General features: G+C 37.5%; 1 protein-coding gene across 1 annotated transcript; it reads right to left on the bottom strand.

Annotated features, from left to right (window-relative positions):
- Nucleotides 1-969: 969 nt before the first annotated feature.
- Nucleotides 970-8777, bottom strand: LOC147066373 (uncharacterized). The gene is made up of 7 exons (XM_085956109.1): nt 8577-8777; nt 8369-8448; nt 6641-6761; nt 5727-5812; nt 4319-4523; nt 3029-3153; nt 970-1684 (listed from the first exon to the last, which is right to left on the bottom strand). Exons 2-7 carry the CDS (start codon nt 8378-8380, stop codon nt 1553-1555), a joined length of 681 nt encoding a protein of 226 aa, XP_085812235.1. The 5' UTR covers nt 8381-8448; nt 8577-8777; the 3' UTR covers nt 970-1552.
- Between the last annotated feature and the right edge of the window lie 11851 nt (nt 8778-20628).

The raw sequence follows: 20628 nt of genomic DNA, 5'->3' as shown, positions 1-20628 counted from the left end.
TAAATACAATTACTATTGTTAACAGAAAGCCAATATATTATTATCATTTAGAAACACTCCATCTTTCATATTGACGAAAATCGTTTGTGATAGTGATTCAAAAATTTATTCAAGGCATTTTTGAGCGAAAAGTATTATTAATCAGATGGTATTTCAATAACTGCCAATTCAAAAAAGTGAATAATTATTATGTATGTATATCAATTGAAAATATTATATTATATTACATGTATTAATTTTCTTGCGTTGTGAGTGAACAACAGATGAATATTACAATAAATAAATTTTGATGTGCAAATATTAGATATCATTTTTGCTAGAGAGAAATGAATCTAAATAATATCAGTGGATACAATGAGATTTTCGCGAATATAGGTTTATAAAACTCAAAAATCTCAATTTGTCCACTAATATTAGTTGGGCACTCTTTATCTTTCTCATCATGTTGAAAATAGGTAACACAGCTGTATATTTATCTGATCACATCGGCCACATGTTTAGTTTTGATATAAAGACTAGTTTATTACAGATGTGGAAGTGTGAATTTTCAGTAGCCTCTATCCATATTAAACATTATTAAATATTATAGTTTTTAATTTTATTATTGTTAGGTAAGTAGGTATACAAAATTTATCAATATGAAGGAATGTCTTTACATGATTTTCATCAGGTATGTATATGAAATTCAGCGTTATCAGTGGGTCTATTCTATACTTATCGAACACTAAATTGATAAATAGTATCAAACTTAGGGTAGGTTTGTATCAAAATATTAGCACTTATTGTAACAATTACACGAAGCCGGTTTTTATTGTTGCAATAAGTGCGATATTTTAACAGCAGCAAGATAGGTGCTGTTAAAATATAGCACTTATTGCAACAATAAAAACCAGCTTCGTGTAATTGTTACAATAAGTGCTAATATTTTGATACAAACCTACCCTAAGTTTGATAATATTTTTCACTTTATCACTTTAGCGGTCGATAAGCATAGAATAGACCCACTGATATGATTTAAACATGGTTAAATAATTATCGACATAGATTTGACTAAAGTCATTTCCTTTATATTACAATTGTTGATAAAGGCGACATAGATAACCTATCGATCAAACTATTCACATATTTTAGGGACACTTTACATAGACATTTTGCAGGTATCTAATGATATTCATTGAACTTATAGTATTATTGTACAGGAATGGAATAAGTTTTGTCAACCTCAAAAGCTGCTATTACATCTAAATATGGAATGGTAATAAATATGTAAGATAAATTGTATTATTCGTATGATAATTCTTCAGTCTTAATTCGAAATATCATTAAGCCGAGTTTTCAAATAGAACTTATCTCATATTCGTTAATAAAAAGTCCATAAAAATATACACAATACGAATTATTAACAGGAGTGGCTACATAATAATCTTCAGAAAAATGGTAAAATTAATAATGATATGCCACTGCACTGTGGAGACTTGAAGAAATGACTAGATGCTTCTTAAAGACTCTGACTATTCAAAGATACAAATTATTCATAAATATTTCAGTATTATTAAAGTGCGGTTCTTTCATCGTAAACAATAACTGCATCGGCGTTAAGACACTGACTCCGAGACTTGCTGAGAGCTATAATGGCAGCATCATCATTGCGCATTCTGTTCTTACGTTTTTTACTAAAGTTCACCTGCAAAAAATGACAAGATCACAATTATTACTGATTAAGGTAAATATACCAGGGCTCTCACAATCCCCAAATTATTTAAAGGTTCGGTTCCATGGAAAAATCGAATGGGGTTCAGTTACATAACGTCAAAAATTCGGTTCTGCGTCGATATGCATGGCGATACCTGGCGGGTTGCGAATTTCTATGAAAAAGTAAATGTTTAAACATATCTTTTTGGATATATATTAAAAGACACGCTCATTTTCTATGGCCGGCCTTACACGCACTGAATTGTAGTGTGTAAAATGTGCTTGTGGCATACATCCGGTTAAAAGACCCTAATTATAATTGAACTCATAAAGAAGGTGTTTATATAATTTAATCAAGATACCTCCCCAACTGGAAGAATATAGACACAACAATTCAACGTATTCAACAACATCAGTAAAACAATATTTGTAAAATAAAACGGAGTGTATAACTTGGGTGAATGGTGAGCAAAAATGGTACAATCAACATATCACAAAATTAAAAAAACAATTTAACCTCAGAACCCCTAAATTTTTAAGAAATTCCGATTCCAAAATAATTAGGGGTTATCAGGGAGACCGGGTTCAGTTCCGATCCTATTTCCAACTCTGAATTCGAGTGCTTAAAGTCAAACAACGTTATCTACAAAAAAGTGTTTTTTTTTTTTGAGATAACGTTATTTTACATTTCCGGCTACATGATAGTCAAACAACGTTATGTCAATCTTTTCTAATTTTAACTACATAACTTACCCTTGTTTTGATATTTTTTTAAAACTATTCCTATATATTTTAACATCATCATAAGCAAGATAAATGTACAATACACAATAAATTATAAAATATGAATGGTAGGTTTTAAATAAACATTTCCCTTGTTGAGTTACAAGAATCTAAAATAACAATTTTTGGCTCTCCTGTGAAGTTGCACTTTTGTAGATAGTGTTGTTTGACATTAAGGCCTCGAATTATGCTAGCCATGTAACTGATAAAACCAATATTCGAAAAAGTCAACAGATTATGATAATCCTCAAACCACCAGTAGCAGATTTTTAGAATTAAAACCTCAATTGCATCCGTACAACCATTGAAGACAGAAAAGAATCATATTGCTCACACTTCAAAAAAACATGTTTATCAAAATACATAACCATCAGTCAACATAGAGTTGCCAACTCTGAGTTAAAAGCAATCTAATTTATGTCAACATCATCATCATTAGCCCAGTTAGAACAATCCCCTGCTCGATGAAGGCCTTTCCTAGCTCCTAGCTTCCCATTCCTATCTGTCCTGTGTATTGTGTTGTCTAATACATATAAATGAATAGCTTAGGTACCTTGGCATAAAGTTGATATAAATCATCTTCTGTTGAAAGAGGGCGTTGCTTTGATCTTAAAAATGCAGGTAAAGAGCGGGTTTTCAAGGAATCTACACTTCCGGCACTGTTCATATCATCGAGCACTGAAATATTAAATAAATTATTTTATTATATTACTAGGTATTAAGTTTCCACATACTATAATGATTAGCCATAATATCATTCTTGTAAAGACAAATTAATTAATAAGTCGACAAATGGGGTTAGACACAAGTAAGCATGTCCAAATTTCATTCAGTTTTCACTACGGTTGCATGTTTTGTTTTGGTAAGTACTTCAAAGTAAAATTTATAGAAAGGCAAAAATCATAATTTCAGATTTACCAGCACACTAGTACAAAATACTTTCTTCCGATAAATAATATTTTTCATCCGAATTATATAAGACATAAGTGCAGATATTGATTGCTAAGTCCAGGGACTTAGAATAAATATGTCGAATCAAAGATGATTAACGAGAATAGCAGACATGTCTCCATTATTGTCACACAATCATAATAATTTTATAATCTCTAATATCTGTAATGTAAGATACTTAGCTTTATGTTGTTTGAAAAATTAATACATTTTACTGATCACCTTTATTTTAAATAATCAATACGCATCTAAGAACATTCAAATTTAAACTTATAATATAAATAATACCAAAAAAAAACATATAAAATGTGCGTTTCTCGGAACCCCAAAACTTTATTGTACATTGTATTTTATGAACAGTTTGATAAGTTCTTTAAAAGGTGACAAAACGATCTTTGAAAATTTCATATTTTTAATGTAATTATTTTTTAATTTAAAAAAATAAGAATTTTTTAAATGCTTTTAGATACACATTGATTAAATTTAAGTTTTCAAATTCAGTCGCAGAGTGATTGCGATCACCCACCCTATAATTAAAAAAAGAAAAAAATTTATAACATTTTCTATTAGTCTTTGATATGCACAATCTCGCAAGACATTACTCAGTACTCTTAGTCGGTACTAATTTTTTAGAAAAGCGCATTTTAATTTAACGTTTCATGCCTTTTCTGGTAATTTTTTATATAACCACTAAATTATTAGCACACATAATTTCAATTTTTTCCAACTAGTCCACCCATTTTTCCAAAACAGTAATTTTGTGACTTATTGTCTATCTTCTGCAAATACGGGAGGGATATAATATTTAGTACCTTAAGGTTGCACGACGGTACCGCTCTAGGCTTAGGTCTTTAGGACATGCACGCATGTTTTATATAAAAATTTTACTCACTACTGCTCGATGCGTATTGCGTGGTGAATTCGGATATTGTAGGAGTATTGTTGATGTAGCCGTGGCTGATGATTCTTTCCTGGCTCTTTTGATGGTGATGTTGGTGGTGATGTTGGTGGTTATTGTATATCTCGCTTCTACTCGGAACCATATTACTGTGACTTATATGCCCCGCATAGCTCACCGGTCTTATTCCTCTACCCGTCTGTACAACAGTGGAAAGAAAAACTAAAATTACTTTTATTAATAATAAATATGCATCATTAAAAAATCCTAGTAATTTGATGAGTTAGTGCACAGATGTTGGATGTTTTGATAAAATCGAAATTAGGTGAAATGGAAATATGTAATATGCAATTAATTGAGATAATATTTTCTCAAATACTCCTTGGACATGCAATATTTGTGGACTAACCGATTGAATAGTAGCAAAAAAGTATTGCCTTTTTCACACCACATGGGATTGAAGTTTGCTATGGGTTTAGAAAGAATATTATTAAGTAAAAAAGTGTAATATCATATTATATATGAGGCGTCTAATTCCAAAAAGCGATAAGTCCACATTTGGTCAAAATCGAGAAAAAAATACGCCCGTATTCTTTGTATAATTTTACACAATATGTATTGATTTATAAATTCCAAAACGCGACATAACCATACGAAAAAAAATATTTTAAGTTTCGATTTATTACAAAAAGCGCCAAGTCTATTTTTCATATTATTTAAAGCCTGGTTGATTTTGCGCGTGTTTAAGTCAACCAATAAGGGAACGTTCAATATTGAAAAGGGCGTCTCCCATGCTGTAGCATCTGGTAAGCTTATGACAGTGCCACGGAAATATGTGCCTTATGCGGGATAAATTAAAAAGTGAAGTACAAATAGCGCTAAGTCCAATTTTATTTTGCCTATATTTATTACATTTAAGAGTTTATCGGCTGAAACAAATTGCCATTTGATTCTAATTTCGATATAGAATACAACGGAAAAAAAATCTTACGTTAAAACAAATAATTGAAGCTAGAAACATAAAAATGTTGTTTCCCGAAAATATTGAATTGTGGACTTGTCGCTTTTGTAATTAGACGCCTCATATATAAAATTCCAGTTTCCGGTTTTACTTTTTTGTGAGAGAATGGCATACTACATTTCTAATTGACGGGTTTGAATCATGTAAAATTCGCGTGTTACATTTTCAATCAAAATATTTTTGTGTATTGCGTATCCAAGTATCTATTAAGAATCTGTGAAGATACATCCTCACCATGAAGGTTCATATTATGATCTGTCTTAAAGCAATTTTTGTGTTCTATTTATTAACTGTTGGACGAAAAGAATGATAATAATATATAACAGTAAAAAATAACATGCAACCATAATCATATTTTGAAAAAGAGTAGAAATGAAAGACCTGTAAACCAGAAGGACTTTGATACATGTTCCAATTATTAGTATCCTTACTACCACTACCGCACTCTCTTTTGCCACAGGGGTCAACTGGAAAAAGAATAATACGTATATTATTTACAGTTATAAAAATTAGTGTATTTTGTTGTGAAATAATCCATCCATCCATAATTACTATGTCTACAATAAAGGCCAGTAGGCGTTCACCAATCCAGCACGTCCAAAAGTCCGGCATTTTGCAACTCAGCTCTCCTGCTCTATAATCCGGCAGGTTTCACGTTAAACTGCCAGATTACAGAGCGGAGATCCTTTCGCTCGGCAGTTCTTTACTGTGAAAATCTGTGATAGAATTATTTTCTATAGAAATCCAATAATCCAGTATAGGTGAAAAAATATGGGTGCCGGATTACCGAGGGCCTACTGTACTTTGTGAATGTTTTTCAGTTGCTGAACGATTGTCGGATTGTAATATCAAAAATACAAAAAATGTAGATTAAAAAAAATTACACAGATATCTGAAAAAGTTTTTGGAAGGAAAGCTGAAAAGAAACTTCTCGACATTTAATGTGGACGAAAAGTTTTTTGGGTTGAAAAGCCGATTGGATCTGAGGGAAAAAATTTTAGAAGGAAGAGCTACAAATAAGCTCTCGACTTTTGATTTTTTTTAGAAATACAATTTTTGCATAGTGGCTCAATATTTCTAGTTACGCCACTGTCTTCCAATCACCACTTTTTTATATAAGGTTAGTAATTAATAACCATAGCGCATTGCTGCAATGTCAAATTCATCATAATAAATTGCCAGCATATGAACTATGCACCAGTCAACTTATAATTCACTGTTAACGAAAATGACAGTAAAACAAAACAGGTTTGATACATTGGTATGTAACAAATAAAAATATCAAAAGATCTCACCGTTTGGTTTTTGGTTTCGAGGCATGAGGCAGCAATAACGAATAATGAGCAATAGAACAATGACTCCACAAACGCCTCCAATTAGCCAAGCTAACCAAACACCGATGCCACTTACATCATCCTAAAAACGAATAAACCATCATTATTGACTCACAATACGATGAGGTTGCTTTAAAGATCTTTTTTATGAGGAATGAATATTAATCATCCATTCAAACTTATAGGTCTTGTAGTGCATCATGGTACCTTACGAAGGCTCAGAGCAACCGTATACTGAGCTTCAAGAGCAGATGTTTGCAACAAATACTGGGTGTGTGTATTACTTTAGGAGTAACGAGGAGATAAGAAAACGGACCAAGCAGCCTCTCATCTCAGGTTAGACCTGACTCGGCCACGTGCTGCGAACACCTGAAAAGAATTACAACTTGGCTTGCCGGTTCTTCAAGCCAACCGAATTCCAGTGTCCTTTGTATTTTGATTGGCTTTGCATAATTCATAGATAGATCGACAGCTAAAGGCTAGAGCACTCTCCCAGAAAGTGAAAGGTTTGAGTTGAAGTCCTATCCATTTAAATTTTTATAATAGTTTGTGTTTCTGAAGTTTTTCAACATTATAATTAAAATTATTTTAAATGGTTATTAATTTTTATGATATTTGGAATACACAAGATTGTTTCCTTTAAATGTCAGCGAATATAAATCACAATTAATAACAGTCTGTACAACTCAGTATAATATATTATCAAATATAAACAATAATATTGTCATCTAAGCAGTGCTTTGATATTATCAAAGCACTGCTTAGATGACTTCACAAGTTCTATTGCAGTAAAGGCTGTCTATAAACATAAACAATATGGTGCTGGAAAAGGTAGTATCTACACCTGCAGAGTTATTCTTAACTGTTAACACGGTACACTTTTCTGTTATTTTTAATCGTCCAAATTAACATGGAAGCAATTCCATACACAAGACTGGTACCATTATTGGTAATTCGTAAAATGTCAAAGATTTATGTTGGTATCCGTGTCATGTGACATATGTCTCTTATTTGTGAAGCTCGATCAAATTCAGGTATGCTCGTGCGGTTGTATCTGTAGTTTTTCCACCCGAACCCGCACATTTTGTATTGAAAGATCAAACAAGAATTGAACATTTTATTAGTCCTGTCATTGCAGTATGTATTAAAAAAAATGTTACTACTCGCCACTCGACATTTGACAACTCGCAGCGGGGAACAATAAATTGAGGTGGCAGCCGTGACCCGTAATGTAGATTATTTTTCAAAATAGTCACATCTCGCATCTCAATTTTCAATATGTAAATGATGTACTCTATCTCACTCTAAAAGTTAACACAGACAAAAGAGGAGATGTTAAAGGATAGCTCTTTTTTTTAAGTTAACTTCTTGTTCTTTCTCTGCCTATATAACTACATAAAGTTATATATTAATCACTTTTTGGGTGTTAAATGATATGTTAGAATAGCCTCGCTAGTCACCGTAATTGATGCAATAACCATCGAAAAAAACACGTGAATCCATATACGGTAAAGTAGTGTCCCCAAGTGCTGTCATAGATTTTAGAATGTTTTCTCATAATCGTCAATTCAATTAATGGTTGTGACTACACCCATCACTATATCGAGGATATACAACTTTACGTACATTAAAAGAATATTGTGGGTTATTAATTTATTAAAACAATATTATTTTGAAAGAAATGTTAACCTGTGGCCACATTGCAGCTGTCAATGATACTTTATTAATGTGAACGCGGAAAATCCGCGTATCGTGGGCGTCTTCATTTTCTGGAATAAACAATTAGATTATCAGTATTCCTATAGGATATTAATAATGTAAACAAATTACAACCTGTAATCTTTATGAAAAAAATCAATCGATTTTGGTACAGCCGAAAACATATTCGTATACTCACCAAAGTGGACTCATTGTTTTAAAATAAGGGAAGTAAATAAATTAGATATTTAGATCTAGTTTAATTTTAAAATATCAATTTTATAAAAACATATTCGTAAATTTCCTATAACCTAGTCCTCACAAATAAAAAAAGCCTTATCGGAGGATAACTAAATATAAATACATAAATGTCAAATGTCAGTTCGTTGTCCACTGTTGCCGAAATAAATTGTCAACTTATATGGCTGATAAGTACACCAAAAAGTGGGCATGATAATGTTATTTTCACACAAGCACGGATACTATCAGTGATTTCGTAAAATTATTGTTTGGTACTATTAATTTTATATAAAACATTGTTAAATTTTAATAATATTTTCCTTTTAATAATTAAAACCACGTTAAAAATATTATATTTTTCTTGAGACGGTTTTGGTGCTGGTCTCCTAGGTTCTAGGGGTAGGTACTCGTAACGCAGAGCCTGCATAGGTACTTCTGTCAAAACCAAAGATATCAAATGCACCAGTACGTAGGTACTCAACCAGATAGTGCCGACAAAAATATACAAGTCGAAGTAAAACAGAAAAGCCATTTGACAAGAAGTAATATGCTGGATTTTTTCAAATCTTGTGAATTCTGATAAAAAAAACTATCTCTTGCAACAACTTTTTTTATAAATAGGTAAAGTCAAGTACAGTAAAAATATTGTCTATGGCACAAGACTGTTTAGTTAGGTAGGTATCTAGATATCTAGTTACCTACCTACCTACCTATATGAATTTGAAATTTTAGTAATTATTTTAAATAATAATTATGTTAAAGTTTTAATCTTTTTATTGATCAAAAAATATATCAATGCCCATTGCGATTTTCATAATTATGTTGTACTTATTGTACTGGGAAAAAAGATTGCTGAACTGTGACTTGAGCGATCTTCTCTTAGAATAACTGATTGAACGAGACATAATGACAGGAGTTTTACCTACCATTAAAACTCTTATTATTCTTGTTGACTCTGAAGTCCCTTGAGATGTTGATTGTATTTTTCGCCTTGTGTTCTTCTGTGCTGGCCCCTTTCTACCCCCTTTTCTTCTCGATTACTTATCTCTCTGGTTGCTCATCTTGTTTTACCGGCTGGCAGGACTGACGCTTCTATCGTAGCGTGCTTTGTCTTTGGTCTTCAATTTGATATGTCTCAAGGAAACCAGGTAAGTGTTCTCTGGACTTCAGAGTCAACAAGAATAATGAAAGGAGTTTTACCTACCATTAAAACTTTTATTATTCTTGTTGACTCTGAAGTCCCTTGAGATGTTGATCGTATTTTTCGCCTTGTGTTCTTCTGTGATGGCCCCTTTTTACACCCCTTTTCTTCTCGATTACTTATCTCTCTGGTTGCCCATCTTGTTTTACCGGCTGGCAGGACTGACGCTTCTATCGTAGCATGCTTTGTCTTTGGTTCTTCAATTTGATATGTATCAAGGAAACCAGGTAGGTGTTCTCTGGACTTCAGAGTCAACAAGAATAATAAGAGTTTTAATGGTAGGTAAAACTCCTTTCATTATTCGCTATTGACTCTGAAGTCCCTTGAGATATCTGTTTGTTATCACCTGGTAAAGCAAGATAGATCCTGCAAGATAAGGTGGATGAACCTAACATGAGAATTAGGTAAAACATCTCCTTGCTTTTAGGCTCAGTGCACCGGGCTGAACAGAGAGGTCAACATATTTTGTTCCCCCGCTGTAGAAGTCTGTGTGTCTATCGGTCTCTGGTAAAATGTTTTAATAGTAGCTTCTTGGCGCCAATTACCTCTCTGCAGGATGTCATCTATGGGGAAATTCTCTAACCAATTTAGAGAGGCGACTGCTGATCGAGTACTGCCTGGTGATTCCTGTACCCCTGCATCAGCAAGTACTGACTTCACCCAATTTCCGATGACAGCTCGAGTCGCAGGTTTTGGGGGGCCTCTTCATGAGATAAATAATGCCGGAATATTACCACCCTCTTCTCTTCTCTCATTGGAAACGCAGATAAGTTTTCGTAGCCAAAATACTGGATTGATGTTTTGGCAGCTGGAAGCGCTTAATTTCCATCCAGATTGGTTTGACTTGATGTGTCTGTCTTGGAACCAAACACTGGCCATAGAATTATATGGTCGCCATTATCGACTATGCCATTATCCGCTACACTGAGTAGGGTAAGGTCATGAACCCGTCGTCCCGATGCGAGTAATAATAATATAGCTGTTCTGCGTGAAACTTCATATAGGTTGTATAATACTAGTGGTGTTGTTTTCTTGAGGTAGTCCACGATTATTCTTGGATCCCAAATCGGTGGTTTTGTAGGTCTAGTCTTGCGGGTGGATATGGCTTTTAACATATGACGCACTACTATGTTACTGCTGATGTCTTTACTGATCATAGGTTTGCAAAAGGTAGCTATGGCTGACTTATGTACAAGAATACTGTTATATGAAAGACCTTCCTTATTGTATAAGTGACCCAAGTATCTAGCCACTTCAATCGGCTCGGGGGTATTATAGCTTATCGTGTTGTCCATGCACCATGTCTTCCATTTGTCCCATGCAGGTATATAAGTCTTCAAAGTGGATGGTCGCCAGCTGGAAGTGAGAAGTGATCTGTCCTCTACCGACCAGCTAGAAACTAACTCTGCCCACCCAAAATTATCCATAACTGGAGTGATAGGTCCCGGACTTGTGGAGGTGGATGGTTTGTCACCGTATCCACTAGAAATGACTCCAAGTGCGGGATCGGGTAGGGGGGTTCCAGCGATCACTGCTGTAGGTCTGCGCTCCAAAAACACTTCTTCCACCATGGGGCCACTGGTAAATATTTTCCCCTTGCCATGTTCAGGTGTGCCAATACTTGTGGAATTAGATTCGGTGGCGGGAATATCCAGGCTAGTTTGAAGTCCCACTGTCGACTGAAGGCATCGTGGAACAGTGCAAGAGCATCATTCGGATTTCGTGAGACATATTACGTTGCGACAACATGGGCTGTATTGGACGCGAACAGGTCTACGTCTGGGAGTCCCCATCTTTGAAATAGGGGAGCTGTAGCTGCCATAACTAGGTGCCATTCTGGGATAATTTTGCTGCGTGAGAGATGGTCTGCCACGCAGTTGTATATCCCTGGAAGGTATTGTGCAGTCAATGATATACTGGCCTAGTTGGCGATTTCCAGGATCTGTCGGCAAAGACTTAGTAGGGTTGCAGACTTTGTACCCCCTTCGTTGTTGATGTAGGCCACCACTGTATTGTTGTCGGTTTGTATGAGTAATTCTGATCCCCTGAGCGTTTGCTCCCGGAGTTGTATGGCTGAGAGTACTGCATACAGCTCTTTTCGGTTGGAGTGCCACGTGGATTGGCGTTTTGTCCATGTACCTGATAGGTGGCACTCGTCTAACTGCGCTCCCCAGCCTGAATCGGCTGCGTCTGTGGTGAGGAAATGATTGTAGGTTGCCCTGTGAATCTTTCCTGAGGAGCCCACCGCTCGAATCCACCATATGATGTCCTCTCGAGCTTGTGGTGGAATTGATGTTGATTTGTGAGGGTGGCTCCTTGATAATTGAGCCCTCGTACGTTGTAGACGTCGGCAATGCAACCTCCCCTGTGGAGTGACGAAGGTTGCAAAGTTGAGTCCCCCGAGGAGGCGTTGGGCCTGCCTGAGCGACTAACGGCCCTTTTGGATCTGCAATTGCAGGTGGTGACGAAGTGATTTGCACTTCTCTGTTGATAGATGTTTCTGATTGTTGTGAGTATCCCACGTGATACCCAAGAACTCCCGCTGTTGGCTTGGAATCAGACAAGATTTTTTCTTGTTGATTATCCAGCCTAGTGCCTGCATGAAATCTATCATATAAGTCAGTTGCGACAGAAGAATCTCTCTGGACTGATTTGCCATCAGAAAGTCGTCTAAGTAAGTGACGATTCTCATACCTTTTCCCCAGAGGTGTTCGGCCACCCAGTTTGTTAATGAGGCAAACAGTCTTGGTGCTGCCGACAGTCCGAACGGAAGGCACGTGAATTGAAGGTGTTCTCCTTGGTAAACTAGCCGAAGAAATCGGCGATGTTGTATAGCTATAGGTACATGTAGCTACGCTTGGCTTAGGACTATTTTTACTAACCAGTCTTCCCTTTGCAGGAATGTTGGATCCCTTGAGATTGTTGGTAGATTCGATATGATGATGATCCTGAATGTTGGATCTCCCATTCCTATCCCTCCGCGACGTTGCTGGCTTCATTACGCTCCATTATTGCACACATTTCACAATTTAACTGCACTTAAACGTTTGACAAAATTTTTTTCGCTTCTGAACAAAGGGAAAAAAAATCAACTATGAAGACCAAATACAAAGCACGCTACGATAGAAGCGTCAGTCCTGCCAGCCGGTAAAACAAGATGAGCAACCAGAGAGATAAGTAATCGAGAAGAAAAGGGGGTAAAAAGGGGCCAGCACAGAAAAACACAAGGCGAAAAATACGATCAACATCTCAAGGGACTTCAGAGTCAATAGCGAATAATAAAAGGTTCTCAAGACATCCTGTTCTATATTTTTCTTGGAAGTACTGAGGGACATGAAAGGAACTTCTATGACAAATTGACTCTCGGTAGATCAATTTTGTTTTGTTGCAATCAGACACACTAGTTTAAATACAGACACGCTAAAGACTGGTCGAGTAGTTTAGTTGAGTGGCGAGTAATTTAGTAACTAAACGTGTATGAATAGTCAAATTTAGTCGAGTCGATCCATTTTATTCCATTTTTTCGGTCGAGTAGCGACCCCCACCACCTCTCAATAAATAGTAAACAAGCCACAAGACAAGTTTTAACACGTTATGTTTAGTCATGTTCATTACTTGTTGTAGATTTTTTTCCTTCAATTCTTCTAATAATATGAAGTTATTAACTTATTTATTTTTTTTAATTATAAAAATTTCAATAAAAAGAATGTTATTCTTAAATGTTGTGAATTATCCGTTGAATAAAAAAAATAGTTCATTTTTGCTTTGTCACGCTGTGCTCTGTTCATTTTGACATGTCACTTATTAATGTACTTTGTTCTGACACTTTTCAGTCACTAAATCACTCGACCAGTCCGAACCAGCCTTAATATATCCCATTCGCTGCGGACCTTTTAATTAATATTTGATCACCACATTTAAGTCATTGGACGCTAAAGACGCACCTAGCGCGTAATGATCGGGTGGCCATTCGATATAATTAGCATGCTATTTAAATGTGGTAAGGTGATTCGGGGTAAGTGTAACTTTGGGGTAAGTGCAGCGCTCGAAATGGAAAAGTTTACGAACCGGAGCGCTCGAAAATTTTCTGATGATATTAACATGGTTATCAAATTTTATGGGTACCTATTTTATAAACATAAATGTGCTAGATTTTTTGTTATATGGCATATCTAGCTCAAACGGTCATAATATTTTAACCACGAGACGGAGCGATATCTTTACAGATTCCATGAACCGGAACGGCGCTCCGGTGCGCTCCGGTCCATTTCGAGCCCTGGGTAAGTGTAGCTACTAAGATATCTCAGTATCTACTACAAATTGGATGATGCCATCTATGGAAAGGTGATAGCAAAGTCACCGATTTATAAAAATAATCAGAAATGGTGTCGATACCATGTTTTTTGAGGTGACTACTAACATGGATTATTCTCCAGACGAGATTGTCGACGAGTGAGATGGTAGCTGTTACTAAACTATTATAGTTGTAAAATTTGGTGAGTATATGTGTTTTGACACCCTGCTTCACGTGTTGTTATCGTTTTATATATCCATAAGCATTTTAAAGCTTTAATCGAGTAGACACACTTTCCCCACGAAAGTAAACGCGTGGGGTAAGTGTGCCTATGTTTTGTGTCACACTTTCCCCATATATTTTCGTTGAATTCGCATAATCATTATTTTAACTAGTGATGGGACACGACGCATTATTTATATCGATCGAAAAAATGTTCGCAATTGAAATAAAATGTTTATAATTGTATTGTTATAGTTTTATGTTAGCTAAGTAGGTAGGTACTCGGAAGAGTGCATGTGTTTATACACAAGTTTTTAAAATAAGTGCTTATCTAACATGTGATAATAATTAATGTGCATTTTTTCCACATGTAAGATATAAACGAAAAACAGATAAAGGAACTTACGATCAAGGAAAATTACAAAAAACAGTTGAATGTGTAAAAAAACAGGATATGTCATATGGATATGTAATATGTCATGTTTACGAAAGAAGACAACACAGTTTTAGCAGAAATACAATATTACCCAAAGAGATTGAAACATCTTTTGCAGAAAAATTGCATACGTTGGAAAATCATGTTGGAAAAAGTAGTCCTCGAATTAATTGGACAGTATATTAAAGAAAATAATATTAACACACCGTTTAAAATCGAAGTACCCGTACACAATTGGTTTATAGGTTTTATTAAAAGAAATGAGTTATTATTTAAAGATGATGGTTACTTAAACCCAAACGGCTAAAATTATTAAACATGGAATATGCTTTGCCCGCTGATTCTCTGAATGCTGGTTGTCCAAATTCGAAGGCAAATAAAATAAATTGCGGGGCGCGGGTCACACGTTATTCCCGAAGCGCCGTTCGCGGCCGATTGAAGTCACTCCAGCCCGCGCCGCGCTACTTTCGTGACTTTATTTTTTGTTTTCGTTACCGCTGCCTGTGCGATGTTTTTGTAACGAATCCGGCTGGGTGGTCAAGACAAAAGCATGTTCCATGCTAAAAACCGCAAGCCGTAGAATATGTTTGAATAAAAGTTTGCGATCCTTTTGTAATCAATTGGTACTATAACTTGTCTTATTAAACAGTACAATCATCAACCTGAATTTAAAGGATTGTCCACAATGGATATATAATGTTGACTGTCAACTTGACATAACAAGTTTTTCCCAAGATCCTTTAAAAAGTAAACTCGTTAGTGTCATCGGATTTCCGTCAACTACCTACGTTAATTTATAAAAAATACGTCGTTTTTCTTTCGGGACATCACTAGCGCTTCATACATTAGTATGATACACTGAAGGAACTTCCCAAAAAGAAGATTCTACGTTCCAGGAAACCTGGGACTGATGAAGACTCCCCAGCAGACTCTGATGTCCTAGTCCCATCAACACGAAGCGCTTCAACCACTATTCTAGATTGCATCACTCCCCCACCAGGTCAGACAGGCGAAAATAATTCAGCATTAACCCATTTAAAGGCCATTCAAGAGTCGCTCAAATCAAAGGCTGCTCCTAAATTAATGTACGAGCAAGTATACCAAGCAACACTAGCCTTGGCACTGGCTCTTGGAGAAATGAACACGAGCCTTTTAAAAGCAGAACACTTAGCAGCCTCCCGAGAAATGGAACTAGAAAACCTGAGCTTTCGGATGGCATTAATGCAGGATTTGCTCACAGAAAAATCCAAAACAATTACAGCCTCGCGTGCGGAGATCGAAGTCCTCAAGACTTCAAATCTTCACACAAAGCACCAGTTGACGCCTGAAATAACCATCCCGATATGGTCAACGGTAGTCAGCCGACGTTCAATGCCTCCTTTAGTTCCACCACCACCTAGCCAACACCAGGCTCGTCCGGGTGTCCTATTCTTCCCTACGACGGAGAGCAATAAAACTTCAATATCGACTAAGACTATTCTAAAATCTACTGTTGCCCCCTTAGCTCTGGGCGTTCAAATCACAGGAATCCACAAAATTCGAAATGGAGGAATTATTGTCCATCCCCGGACAGAAGATGAGGCAAAACGCTTACTCACTGCCCCTGGTATTGCCGAGGCTGGCCTGCGCGCTGAAATCATCGGACGCAAGAAACCCCGAGTTATTATATTCAACTTGCTGGCGACAACAACCGAAAAAGAGCTCCAGGAAGCGTATTCAAGTCCACAAAGGACAAATCGGGCCTTTCTGAAGCAGACTGCATTAAGGCAATCAGCCTCAGCCATAAGGCAGGTCCAAAGGGCACGGAAAAGTGCCATTTTATTGCATTTGTCCCACCCATTGTAAGGCATGCCTTGATTGCTGATGATCGTCTCTTCATGGGATGGGAATCTTACCCAGCCCAAGATTTTCTGGGGGTTATAAAATGTTGTAATTGCCACTTGTACGGACATACGGCAAAATTGTGCTCCGCCAAGGTTCCAACGTGTTCTCACTGTACTGAGGTAGGTCACGATCGCGCAGACTGTCCCGGAAAGGAGATCGCTCCAAAATGTGTCACCTGCCACCGCCATAAACGTCAAAATGATCATCCGACTCACAGTACTTCTTGCCCAGCCCGTCTGTATGCGGAGGAACGAGAACGGGCTATGACAGACTATGAATTAAAATGATTTTCTTTGCTCAACTAAATGTGAGCAAGGGAAAGGTCAGTACACTGGAGTTGGAGACCTTGATTCTCAAGAAGGGCCTGGATGTAGCGCTTGTGCAAGAGCCATATCGCTGGTGCTCTAAAATGGGGTTTGGTTCCGGTCGTGTCGTTAGTGCCTCCCCTTCGTCCAAAGTCTGTATATTTGTTGCTGACCCTGAGTTAGGGATACTCCACCTCTCTCACCTTTCAAATGAATATATTGCGTGTGCTGAAATCACCGCCCCCGGAGGGAGTGCAGTTATAGCAATATCAATGTATTTCAACTATATGAGTCTGACGGAAGAAACGGCCATGCTGCTAGATGCAATACTCCGCGATATCAGCGACAGAGACGTCGTCATTGGAGCCGACGCTAACTCGCAGTCTCCACTTTGGGCACCTGTTGACCATCCCATGGGTGGCGGCGAATATATTGAAAAACTGATAGCAGAGCGCGGATCTCTCGATCATCAACAACGCTAACAGCCCGCCTACTTTCGTAACGAGGCGAGGGAGTTCTCATATTGACATTACGCTGGTGTCTGGCCGAACCCTCAGTCGAGTTAGTGACTGGCGGGTGGAAGAAGACTCCTCCATTAGCGATCACAGATTGTTAACATTTACGCTTGCTATGTGCTCCACACCACTTGGTGTATCTGTCGCATCCCCAGGACTTGCACGACGATTTCGTTCGAAACATGGGGACTGGGAAAATTTCGAAAGTGTCATCACTAGAAAACTAGATAGAGCTTCCAGGAAACCTCTTCCCAATGCTCACGCTTCCGCTTCACGACTGTCTGACATCATTATTAATGCTGCAGAATCCTCTTTGGGTCGTTGCAAGCCCAAACCTCCAGGACTACCAGCCTGGTGGACAGAACACATCTCTGATCTCCGAGCACTCAACAAAAAAGCTAGGCGGTCACTCCAATCTGCGCACCAATCCAGACTACCACCGCACACCACTGAACTGCTGGCTTCAGCACACAGATGTACCAGACGTAAATACAAAAACGCCATTGTCCAAGCAAAAAAGGATCACTGGCGCGACTTTGTCACTAGCGAGGGTGGCTCGGACTCCTGGGGCCCACCGTATCGCGCGATTAACATTGGACTTCGCCCAACCAAAATCGTTAGTGGCATTGAGCGACCTCTAGGTCGTGGATTCACCAGTACGCAGCTTGAAACAGCCACGATTCTACTTGATGCCCTCATACCACAGGTGATCCTTCCACGGATGATACGATTCTTCACCAGGCCCGTATTGTGGCAGCGCTCCCATACCAAGTCACTTCTTCGCCATTGCCATCCGAGCATGAAATCGGTGGCATTTTTCAAAGCCTTCAGGCTGGGAAAGCACCTGGCCATGATTGTATTGACAATTTGATGGCCAAGCATGTTTGGGCTGTTGAAGCGCCAGAAATAACGTCTCTTTTCTCCGAATGCTTTTCCAGTGGAAATTTTCCGGATTGCTGGAAAAAAGGAATACTTAGGATAATCCCTAAAGCACTGCTAGTGTGTCTTATGTGCACACGATTTGAGACTCACCTCGCAGAGACTGCACCACTCTCCCCGAACCAATTTGGCTTCAGGCCGGGTAAATCCACTGAGGATGCGATTCGAAAAGTTATCAACTGCACTGAAACAGCAACAAGTAAATACGTACTAGGCATTCTTTTAGACATAGCGGGTGCTTTTGACAGTGCCTCCTGGCCATTAATATTGTGTAAACTTCGATTAAAACGTGTTCCGAGAGACATATATGTACTAATCCAAAATTATTTCAGCGACAGATCTATATTATAATGATACCGGCAATAGAATAATACCTAGGAAATCCACAATGGGGTGTCCCCAGGGATCAGTTCTTGGACCCCTTCTATGGAATATCCTTTTTGATGACCTTATGTCGATCCCGCTTCCAAACGACTGCAGTATTATTGCCTATGCGGATGACGCGCTTCTTCTTGTGAGTGCGAACAGCCGCAATGGTCTTGAGCTAGCTGCTAACGAGGCTTTGGAAACCATTATGACCTGGGGTTTTACTAACAAACTCACTTTTGCTCCGCATAAAACAAAATCCATCCTTCTCAAGGGAGCAACCAACCTCACTTCAAGGTCGCCCACCATCCGTATGGGTAGTACTTTAGTTAAAGTCAAAGGTAAGGTTACATATCTAGGCATTTTACTGGATGACAAATTATCATTTCTGCACCACGCCAAAACATCGGTGGCTAAAGCCAAAGCAGCTTACCATCGGGTCTCTTGGCTTACTGGAAGTAATTGGGGTCTTAAGTTCAGACCACTTAAAATAGCTTACGATGCAATCTTTATGAGTATCGCTGGATATGCCGCCAGCACGTGGTATCATAGATGTAAGTTATTGTCCATCCGGAAAACTCTTCTCAGCGGTCAACGCTCAGCATTACTTGCCCTCACTAAAAGTGGGACTACACCGGAAACTTTTGTCGCCAACCTCATAAAATTTAACGACTACGTCTCGGAATAGGGTAATAAAATCGAAGGTGTTGCTACTTGTTGACGTTGCTCATTTGTCCACACAGAGAGGCAACGTGTTGCGGCAACGTCATTTTTTCTTGTAAGCCACGGAACGTTCGCCTGATTATTATTATTTAATCGTATTTGTCGCGAGTCGGGACACGCTATACCTACCTATCAAAAGACGCTCGATATTTGCGACTGGGACTCATGCACTCTTTAATGTAGGTACCTATTACAGTGGAAAATATTATAGGTACTTATTTATATATTAGTAGATGTAGGTAAATAGGTACCTACTTCAATTTGGTCGATATCAAACTTCGAGAAAAAGACACCAAAATTATTATTTTACTTTACTATAAATTCTTAATAAAAAGATAAACCATACCAATACGATAATAATCAATATCATTGTCTTCATCTATGGCATATTATTTTAAATCAAACCTCGATGTAGATGTAGGTAGGTACATGTAAACACTTACATGTAGGTAATCATTCTTACCTATCAGAGAATTATGGTTATATTTTTTATTGCTCGCGTGTTATAATCATGATGCAATTAGGGATTTCAATACCGGTACATGTTTCAAAACCGGTATTCAATTATTTACCGATACCGAAATACCGGTTTCAAAAATCAATCAATGAGTCACCTGTACCTCGACCGCGCACGAAAAGTGACACACGGAGATTACATCTTAGGCTCAGTTCCATAGAAAAGTCAAAAATTTCAAGTTTTGAGCTATGTTGGCCATTATGGTATATCGCTCCTCTTCTGTTTCACAAAATTACAACTCAAAAAAATTACAAAATGTCATCGAAGGTTCCATGTTTTTGTCACTTTTAGGGGAGTCAAAACTGTGATCAGCCATTACTCAAAACTAGTAATTTCTATTCCAGCCATCGACATGCAAACGACTCAATTCACTTGTACCTGGAATGCGCACGAGTTTTTACGCGCGAGTCAAATCGCGCCATCTGAACAAGCCCAAAGTTACAATAGAAAGAAGTTACAGTTATATACCACTAACTAATCTAGCTATCTAGATAATACTATTAATAATCTAGATAATAACATTATCTAGCTAGGTACCTATTCTAACTCATACGGATATATATAGGTACTTGCAATTTTTCTTAAACGTTTTCAAAATTACGTATGTTC

Source organism: Rhyacophila brunnea, unplaced genomic scaffold (assembly GCF_057557595.1).
Source record: "Rhyacophila brunnea isolate RB1 unplaced genomic scaffold, BYU_Rbru_1.0 scaffold_5, whole genome shotgun sequence".
NCBI lineage: Eukaryota > Metazoa > Arthropoda > Insecta > Trichoptera > Rhyacophilidae > Rhyacophila > Rhyacophila brunnea.
The sequence above is the reverse complement of the archived record's forward strand: the minus strand, read 5'-3'. Positions and strand labels throughout refer to the sequence as shown.

Bases quoted from the DNA above. Each gene is read 5' to 3' on its own strand.
- LOC147066373 (XM_085956109.1), bottom strand. The intron at 5,813-6,640 runs GTGAGATCTTTT...TTCTTTTTCCAG, and splicing joins TCGAAACCAAAAACCAAACG to TTGACCCCTGTGGCAAAAGA. The intron at 1,685-3,028 runs GTACCTAAGCTA...CATTTTTTGCAG, and splicing joins TATATCAACTTTATGCCAAG to GTGAACTTTAGTAAAAAACG.